The sequence below is a fragment of the Phaseolus vulgaris genome, chromosome 5 (assembly GCF_000499845.2).
Source record: "Phaseolus vulgaris cultivar G19833 chromosome 5, P. vulgaris v2.0, whole genome shotgun sequence".
NCBI lineage: Eukaryota > Viridiplantae > Streptophyta > Magnoliopsida > Fabales > Fabaceae > Phaseolus > Phaseolus vulgaris.
In genome coordinates, this window is record NC_023755.2 from 33,325,818 (window position 1) to 33,336,329 (window position 10,512).

At 36.0% G+C, this 10,512-nt stretch overlaps 1 protein-coding gene across 1 annotated transcript; it reads left to right on the forward strand.

Moving 5' to 3' along the window:
- Nucleotides 1–5,623: 5,623 nt before the first annotated feature.
- Nucleotides 5,624–6,352, forward strand: LOC137834344 (uncharacterized). The gene has a single exon (XM_068642402.1). The coding sequence runs from the start codon at nt 5,624–5,626 to the stop codon at nt 6,350–6,352; it is 729 nt and encodes a 242-aa protein (XP_068498503.1).
- Nucleotides 6,353–10,512: the final 4,160 nt, after the last annotated feature.

Here is a 10,512-nt window from a genome sequence, read left to right on the forward strand (position 1 = left end):
AGAGCATGGAAGCAACAACATTTAAACCATGATAAAACCAGATAACATCAGAGTGTAGCAGCAGCAATACAACACATAAAACGACACAATTCTCCCCCTATTTGTCTTCTCAAACAAAATGAAAGAAGGGATAAAAACAGAATTAAGAAAAACCAGAATACCAGTATGTGTAGTAGCACCATTGCAGCAACAAACCTGCGATACCATATCAAAATTGCAGCAAAAATCTATGGTGTATCAGAGCTGTGACAGCAGCAAAATCAAAGTACCATAGACCCTAGAAATTTCAGCAAGGAGACCACAGTTTCTCTCCCTATCTTTTCTTCATCTAGCAGTTCAAGTTGGTCAAATGATTGCTCAAGAGGTGGATTTGGTAGAAATATTCTTTCTTCTGTTAAGAGCAAACCTTCCAGACATTCCAAAATACATTCACACATATTCATCAACCCCATGACCACCAATGTGGTTGTCATTCATAAAAAGCTTTGAATTTCAAGGAAATCAAAGAATATATCACTTTATGATCTAATTCAGAGGCACAAATAATGCATATTTGACTCATAATGGGTTATGAAAGAAAAGAAATAGTTGTAATCATGCATAAGAAATCATAACAACTTCATTCAAATGTGCTAGAGGTAAAAGAATCGGTTATTTCGTGAAAACAATCGGTTGTTTTTCTGAGATAGCAAGAAAATGTTAGTTTTCAAAGCATATCATCTTTCAAAGTGATGGGAAATGCATAATGAAATACATTCATACCTTTGCATTAACTCAAGCATGTTTAGAATTTCATTTGGTCTTATGAAGCCAAAAGCATAGGATGAACATATGCAACTTACTTTACATAGGATGAACATATACAAGTTACTTTACATAGGATGAACATATACAAGTTAGTAAGCCTCTCATACCACTGCCTTGGAGCTTGCTTAAGCCCATACAAGGCCTTTTTCAGCTTGTATAACATGGTTAGGATGTTGATGATCTTCAAAGCCCGGTGATTGTTGAACATAGACTTCCTCATTGATGATTCCATTGAGGAAATCACTCTTAACATCCATTTGAAACAAATTGAATCCACTCATACAAGCAAAGGCCAGCAACAACCTTACAACTTCTAATATTGCAACTGGAGCAAAGGTTTCACCATAATCTATGCCTTCTTCTTGATTATAACCTTTAGCCACAAGCATTGCCATGTTCCTTGTAATTACTCTAGATTCATCCAGCTTGTTTCTGAAAATCCATTTGCATCCAATGATGTTCATCTGGTCAAACCTTGGAACAAGAAACCAAACATCATTTCTTGTGAATTGATGCAGTTCCTCATGCATGGCAGCAACCCATTTATCATCCTTGAGAGCTTCTTCATTTGATTTAGGTTCAACTTGTGAGACAAAAGTCATACGCTCACAGTAGTTAGATACAGTACTACGTGTAGAAACACCCTTCTGGATCTGACCAATGATGTTCTCCACTGAAAATTCCCTTGGAATTCTCCATTCCTTTGGCAGCTCTTCCTGTTGCAGAATTTCAATTGGTTGTTTCACAGAATCAATCGGTTTTTTTTTTCTACACAGGATTCCAGCTTATCCAAGGTGATGTTCAACTAATCTTTTTCTGCATAAACCTTTGTAGAACCTTGATCACTATGAATGATTTCATCAAACACCACATGGACAGACTCCTCCACAGTTATAAGCCATAAACAACACCATATCAGACTCTGGTTTGTGTCCATTTCTCCCTTTGGTGAGGTCTGCTAGATCCTTGGTAAGGTTTTCACTTGATTGTTGAGATGAATTCTCATAGTATGAATGGTACTCTTCATCCTTTGTCATCTCCTTGTTAACTTGGTTTGTATCATCTCTTGTATACTGTAATTCTGTAAATGTGTTGTGTGTAGATCCAAAGGGTGTTTTGTTATTTGTAGTGTGTTGTTTGCCAAAAGAGGTGTGTGTACTTGAAGGGTTCAAGATCAACTCTTTGGTGTGTGGTTTGTAATCATGGTTGTTTGTTCTTGCTGGTTGACTTCCTCGTCAGGTTACCTTGGCTGCAAACTCCAGCCTCGATTTGCCTCTCCAGAAGTATGTTCTAAGTCTGGTTGCACTGGAATGCGACTTCGTTGAAAAAGAGGATTCCCTACATGTTGATTGCATTCTGACGATCAAGTCAGTAAATGGCTTACTAGAAATCAAGAAGTATTCAATTTTAGTCTTAGAAACAACATACCTTTACCTGGGGTTTCAAGCCCCTTTTATATCTTATCTTTTGTGACAACACTCTCTCACGAGAATCTAATCTCAACTGAAAGAATACTCAATGGGAAAACATTTTGTTTAGGGGCGCCCTCTCTAGGTGCAGCAGTAGAAAGGAATCTTATCTTTAAGGAGTGCATAAAATAATAACAAAACAACCACCTGCTAGCAGGACACCAACTTATGCGCTAACATCAGGGGATATTCCGCTTACAGGGGCACCCTACTCATGGTGCAACGTTATCTACGTGGGCACCCTATTCATGGTGCAACATTATCTTTTATCATGCATGCAACTTAGCCCCTATGTGCCCTAGAGAACACGTAGTTAAGCTAGAAGAAACATTTACTTAACCTAGGCACCATATGTGTTATGCCTACCCCCAGGTTCTAAAATACCCTTTACCAGTGGCCATACCTGGGCCCAATCGCCTAGCCCATTATACTGGTCCATCAATCGAGCTGACCTGCCTGTGCCATGCTCCAAGATCCGAGTACTGAGCCCTGAGCGCTTTGTCCAGAACATTGTTGATTGCCAAGTGGAATACCCAGTGGTTTCTGGGGACTGGATGTAGCTCTTGGTATAAGAGTGAACCAGCACAAATCTATTGTGTGTTTTCTTCTATACTTAATCTCATTTAAATTTGTTTTGGCTTGTTTTTATTAACTGTTGATAAAAACAATCGGTTGATCGCATAAATAACATGTTACATTCCTGGAAACATAATAAAACATAATTGTTTCTTGGCTAACTTGATTCCTTTCTCTTTGATCCTTCATTGGCTTTCTCTATACCTTCAAATTTTGTGAAAATCTTTTAAAAACAATCCACCCCTCTTGTTTAAGGCCTACAATTCTAACAATTGGCATCAAGAGCTAGGTTCTTGAAAGTCCTTCAAGTTTTGATGCAAAAATATGTTTTTATGGCTGATAAACTACCTTTTGGGGAAAATGCATCTATTAATAGATCACCTCTTGATGGAGATCAAGATCAAGAAAAGGTAGAGGCCGAAGTTCAAGATCAAGAGGAGGTAGAGGCCGAAGTTGAAGAGGCTCAAGAAGACATTAGCTTACCTCAAAGGCTTACAAGGAGCAAGTTTAAAGAATTAGGAAGTAGTGGTAGAATGTTTTCTCTTTTTATAGTGTCTTTTGTATAAAAGTAGAATGTTTAAATATATAGTTTTTAGGAAGGTGCTTATAGGGAAACATTAGATACCTCTTTTCTAAAGCATCTTTAGGCATTAGTTTAGAATTTTCTAGAAGGTGACTCTTCATGTCTCACTATAGGCGTTAGAAGTGAGTAGCATGAAAGACACTTTTGGTTAGCTTGTGGTGCAAGCTTTGTAAGCCTCATGACCGGTCCTTGCTCCTATAAAAGGAGGGTTTGTGATGAGAATCAAATAAAGGAGGCTTTTATTAATGGAGGAAGAGGACATCCACCCTCACATTTGAAGTTCTTCCTTCTAGTCTTCTCAAATTTAAAAGAAGACATAAAATAAAGATGAGGCCCAAGCCCAAAGCTCAAGCCCAAACCCAAGAAGGCCAAAGCCCAAAGAGCCCAAGTCCATCCCATGAGGGGCAAGGCCAAGCTTTGAAATACTCTTGTATAGTTTTAGGAGGTGTGGTTATTAAATAAAGGAGTGTGAAAATGTAAAATAAAGTCACATTGTCCATGTGACTTAGGAGAGTGGTGTAGGTATAGTTTTTAGGAGGTGTCATAGTAGAAAAAGGTCACACCTCCCATGTGACTTGTTTTTGGTGGGAATTTCAAATGAGTGTATTTGAAATTTCCCACCTATTTTTCAGCACCTCTAGGCTATAAATTAAGGTGTTTAGCTTGTACAATTCAGATTTGAATTTAGACTAAAGAAACTATACTCATTTTTTGAGAGAGCATTGGAGAGCTTTGTGCCTTCTTCACTAGTCTTATCTTGATGGTTCCATGGTTACCTCAAGTGGCGGCTTGCACACTTATCTTGGAGTCTCCATCCTCCTAGTGGCGTGATCATCCAACCATACATCCATCTCCATGAGCTTTCTCTTCTCCTTCCTTCTTCCTCTTTAATTGTTCATGTCTTAGTTTGCTTCTTTGAAATTTCTGTTCGGTGTTCTTGCTGTTTTGCTGTTTTTGGTTCGGTCCTTTGATGTTTCTGTCCATTCATCTTGTTCCTTTGCTTTTCTAGCTCATATGTTTGGTTCATTTCAATTCTTAAGTATTATGTTCGGTGCATTTGCCTTTTCTTCAACTTTAATCAGTTCAATTTGACAATATTTGGAACTTCCATATGAGTTTGGATTTGGTGCTAGTTTTGGTGAGTTCTTGACTTAGAACATTGATCCAATTCTAAGAAAAAGTGCCTAACTATTGTCCAACTCAATTTGATTCCTAAGAATGTCAAGAATCATTCTCTTCTTTGCTATTGGAATCACATTAGTTTGGGTCCTTCAAATAATAGAATTGATTTTTGAAGTAATGAAACTCTCCCAAATTGGTGATTGAGTGAGTGAGAATTTGCCTTCTCCTCTTCCTAGTCTCATATTGAGTGCCTTGGTTCCTCAAGTGGCGGAAATTCACACTTATCTTGGAGCATTCACACTTCAAGTGGCGTGTTCATCAACCAAGTTCTTCAACCACATAAGTCTTCTCTCTTTTCCATCTATTTCTTTCATCTCCATGTCCATTTGAACTCTTAAAACATGTCTTAGGTCCTTTCTTGCAATTTTATTTGGTGCTTTAGCTTTGTTTCATGTTTTGTTCGGTTCATCTTCTTCTTTGCTGAATATAATCAGTTCATCTTCCTTCTTTCTTGCTTTTGTTTGGTGCATTTCAATTGTGAGGCATTTTAATCGGTTCATTTGAATTCTTATGCATTTTAATCGGTTCATTTGAATTCTTATGCATTTTAATCGGTTCAATTGACAAGAAATGGAATAACATATGAGTTTTGGTGTGGTGGCTCAAGTTTTGGTGAGTTCTTAAATCAAGAACATTGATCCAATTCTAGAAAAGTGCCTATTCCCTTTCCAACTCAAGTTGATTCCATAAAATGTCAAAGAATCATCTACATCTTGCTATTGGAATCATATCACCTCTATTTTGTGGTGTAAATTACTAGTTTTGGAAGGTAAGGATGAAAATCTTTATAGAATCAATTGATAAAGGAATTTGGGATGCAGTTAAAAATGTTCCTTTTGTTTATATGCTTAAAAATGATAAAGTAATTTCTGAAAAACCTTGGTGCCAATGGACTGAGCATGAAAGCAAAAAGGCTCAATATGATTGTATTGCAAAGAACATTATTACATCTGCATTAATTTCTTATGAGTTTTTAAGAGTGTCTCAATGTGAATTAGCATAGGAAATGTGGGATACTCTAGAAATCACTCATGTAGGAACAAATGACGTGAAGAGAGCAAGGAATCATGCTCTCATCCAAGAATATGAGATGTTTAGAATGCAGAAAGGGGAGACAATTGCTGAGGTACCAAAGAGGTTTACCCATATTGTCATTCACCTTATGAGTCTTGGGAAGATGTTTGAAAAAGAGGAACTCAACATTAAAATCCTCAAGTTCCTAGACAAATCTTGGCAGCCCAAGGTCACTGCTATCTCTAAGCCTAAGGATTTGACCTCTATGACCACTGCCTCACTGTTTGGGAAGCATAGAGAACATGAGTTAGAGATGAATAGACTGAATGTTCAAGAAAATGAGGATAAGCATGTGAGCAACATTACCTTGAAGGTTGTTGGACACAAAAGCTGTCAAGACTCAAGTGATGATACTGAAGGAGAAACACTATGCTTGCTGACCAGGAAATTCAGCAAATTCTTGAAGAAAAACTGCAACAAGAATCAATCTTCCAACAGGTATAATAGCAAGAAACTAAATGATTTCAATTCTAACAAATATACCAACTTTGGTTGTGGTGAACAGGGACACATTAAAGTTGATTGCCCCAATAATGAGAGCAAAGAAAGAGTAGCAAGCAAGAAGGGTGAAAAGAAAGGCAAAGCTGAGAAAGCCTACATTGCTTGGGAAGATAATGAAGTTTCTTCCTCTAGTTCATCTTCAAGGGAGAATCTGTCATGAGCAGTGTAAGTTATAACACTTCAATTAATTTTGAAAACTATAGCCAACTTCTTGATGCTTTCAAAGAAACTCATGAAGAAGCTAATAGATTGGCTCTTTTGAACAACCGATTGAAATACTTGAATAATTTGCTGGAAAATAGAGTCAAATCACTGAAAGAAGAGCTTGAAAATTTGGAAAATGATTTTGAAAATCTGGAATTGATTTACAAAAAATCTTCTTGCAAGTGTGACTTAAGTGTTTGTGAAAATTGTGAATCTCTTGAAAAGAAGGTTCACTATCTTGTGAAAATTGTGGATAAGCTTTCAAAAGGAAAATCAAAATTTGAAACTGTTCTGGCTTCTCAAAATTGTGTTTTTGGAAAATCTGCATGGGGTTTTAATCCACAGAGCAAGAAAAGTTGTGTTTCAAAGCCTTATTCAACTATCAGGAAAACACAACCGATTGAAAAGTCGAAGCAATCGGTTGTTTCATGCTTTTACTGTATGAAAAAGGGTCATTCTATCAAATTGTGTAAAATTAGAAAGTTTTTTGTTCCCAAAGGTATTCTTAAATGGGTTCCTATGAATTCTAAGAATTCTAATGATACAAATGATCCAATTAATGCCAATGGACGCAAATTTGTTAGGGGACCAAATCTTGCTACTTGCTATTGTTTTTGTGCAAGTACTCTTAGAAACAAAAAATCACTGGATTAAGCGATCAAGTCACAAATGGAATGATCAAAATTGGATTTTGCAGTACAACTCTTAATTGCACATTGTTCTCAAGGGTCTTGCAGAATTTATTCTTGACTCATGTACCATGGTTCTTAAATTGAAAACATTCTCAAAAGATATGAACTCATTTCTTTCATTTTGTACACTTCATTTTTTTTTGTTAAATAAACTCTCATTTCAATTTTCATACAAGAATATGTATGTGTAGCATTCTGAATTTTCATTCAAAACTTTTGATTCATGAAAACTCCAAATTGCTGTCACAGAAAAACAACTGATTGTTTTCACGAAACAACTTATTGTTTCATCCTTGACAACATTTCATTGAAGATGTTTTAAATCTCTGTGCATTGTTTCTGTTGTTGATTCCTTATCAAAGTTGTTATGAGTCAAAATGGCTTTTATTATGGCTTCGAATACAGTTTGGTTGGGAGTTATTTTTATCATAAATTGGAATATATTCCATATCTTCTTGAAAATTTAAGAAATTTAATGACTAGTAAAATATGCATGTGCTGGTTCTGTGCATTTTGTTTGAGGGCTGACGTGTGCTAGTATTCTCTTTGAACATATTCATTTTGCTTTTAAAAACAACCCCTAAAAGCCAATTTTGCTGACTGATTTTACAACTTATATAATTGTGCATGTTTAGGTTGTTTTCCTTCACATAATCGACCCATTATTTTCTCTGCTTTTACTCTGAAACTGTTGTCCTCTTCTACCTCTCTGAAATTTCCTCCTTGCTCAATGGACTCAACACCTCCTTCATCCAAAAGAATGAAGACCCGTGGAGTGAAAAGGGGTGGGCGCATTGTGATGGAGAACAAGATCAAGAAGAAATAGAAGCCAATAATCAAGGACAAGAAGAGGTAGAGGCCCAAGTTGTAGACGCTCAAGAAGTCATTAGCCCTCCTCATAGGCTTACAAGGAACAAGTTTAAGGAATTAGGAAATAATGGAAGGTTGTTTTCTCTTTTTATAGTATCTTTTGTATTAAAAGGTGCTTAGAGGGAAACATTAGACACCTCTTTTGTAAAAGCATCTTTAGGCTTTAGTTTAGGAAATTCTAGAAGCTTGGGGAGTGAGCTTAGTAGGGGCATGAGTTTAGGAGTCTTTTGGGTAGCCTATGGAATAAGCTTTGTAAGCTTTTGACCGGCCCTTGCTCCTATAAAAGGAGGGCTTAGGTCCTTCATAATGCAGATTTTGAGAATTGTAGTAGCAAAACTCTCCCAAATTGGTGATTTAGTGTGTGAGAACTTGTCTTCTCCTCTTCCTAGTCTCATCTTAAGAGCATTGGTTCCCTCAAGTGGCAGCAACCCACACTTATCTTGGAGCATTCATACTTCAAGTGGCGTGTTCATCAACCTAGTCTTCATTCACATAAGTTTCCTCTCTTCTCCATCTCTTCCTATCATCTCCATGTTCATACGAATTCAAAAACATGTCTAGGTTCCTTCTATTCGGTGTTTTGAGCTTAATTTCATGTAGTGTTCGGTTCTTATTCTCTTTTGCTGGATTCAATTGTTTCTTCTTCATTTCTTACTGATTTGTTTGGTGCTTTTCAATTTCTAAGCATTTTAAACGGTTCATTTGCTTCCTTATCTCTTTTAATCGGTTCAATTGGCAAGAAATGGGTCTTCCATGTGAGTTTGGTGTTTGGTGCAAGTTTTGGTGAGTTCTTGAAACATAGAACATTGATCCATTTCTATTAAAAGTGCCTATTCATTCTCCAACTCAAGTTGATTCCATAAAATGTCAAAGAATCATCTATATCTTGCTATTGGAATCATATCATGTGGTATCTAGAGTTTAGGTTTATTCTTGTTTGATTTTGAGTTGTGTGGCACTTTTAATTCAAGAACTCTACATTCTTGTGTTTATCTTTCTGTTTTTAGGCTTAATTTTGAGTTTTATTTCTGTTTTCTTATTTGTGCCTATCATGTGTTTGTGTCTTTTCCTTTTTGAAACCTTTTAAGTTTTGTCATAGTCATGTTTTTCCAAGAATGTTATCAATTCTTTGTGGTCCTTTTATTGTAATTTTTGTTTCTTGCTTTTGTAATACAGTTTTCTGAGTTTGTTTCTTGATCCTTTGATGCATTTTCTTTTTAGTATTGAGTTCATACTTGTATTTTAGATCTATACAAGTTCTTTTACATCACTTCTATTATGTCTTTGCTAGTTTTTAATTTTGTTTTTCATTCTTGTTAGGATTCCTCTGTTTTCCAGAAACTGTGCTAAACTGTTTTGCCTTATTGCAATTGATTTACTTACTGGAAATTTCTGAAATTCTAGATTTGTGTTCTTTAAAGTGTTATAAAAGAGTAGAAAAAAGAAGTACTTCAAAATTCAAAGTACCAAAAAAAAATGATAAATTAAAAACAAAAAGTGTGCAATTATGCCGAAGAAAAAGGTAATCTGGCAGTGATTTTAGAAAATTTATCTCAATTAATTGGCTTACTGTTTTTATGTAATTTCAGTGCCATTGTTGATCTAAGATCTTGAACTTTCTGTGGTTACAATTTCATAATCCAGTTCGCTTTATCTCATTCCAGATAAATCGGTGAACATCAAGCACAGTTTGCACAATTTTTTTTTTTCAGTAGTTCTTTTTTTTCTTTTTTTTCTTCATCTACTCTAGTGTTTTCTTTAGGTCTCTTTTGTGTGCCTTCTTTTTCATTGAGTACCTTATTTTCTTGCTTGTCTTTTCTTCATTACTCTTTGAGTTTGTCATACATCTAGTATTCCTTTTGTTATAGCCTTTTATTGTTTGTCTTTCAATTGTTCATTGGTTTTGTGGTGATTTGCTTTGAGATTGTGTGCTTTTGCTTTGGCATCTTTCATTTGAGGTTACAAAAGGCCTCAAGATCAGATTGGTAAAGGGGAGTATTCCATTTTTTATTTTTTTTTGGAGTGTTTTAAGTGACACTTCACTTCGGCATTTTGCTCCAATTTCTTTTTGCTAACCTTGTTTTTTTAACATTGTTTGCTATTTTGTTTGCTGTTTTCTTTTATAAATGGCTTCATATTCCAGTGGTGATTCTTACAAACAGCATTCTCCTAGTAAAGCTTCTGTTCTTGGTGAATTAAAAGAAGCAAAACGAACCATTACTCTCCAAGATGAAGCTATTAAACGGTTGGAGGAAAAATTGCAAAGAGTTGACATGAGGCAACCTAGGTCCTCTCATTCTATCAATGGAGAGCGTCATTCTCATAGACCTTCATCTAGAGGTTCTTCCAATGATCATGGCCGTGAAGAGGAACATAGAAGAAGGAGACCTCATCCCCACTTTCATGGATATAGACCTCATGCTCATGGAGATAGACGTCACCGTGAAGATGGATATCACCAAGACTCCAAGGCTAAGCTTGCTTTGGTAAAAATTCCTAGTTTTAATGGGGATAGTGATCCTAATGTGTACCTAGATTGGGAGGCTAAATTTGA

Coding starts and splice junctions, on each gene's coding strand:
- LOC137834344 (XM_068642402.1), top strand. CDS start 5,624: ATGTGGGATACTCTAGAAATCACTCATGTAGGAACAAATGACGTGAAG.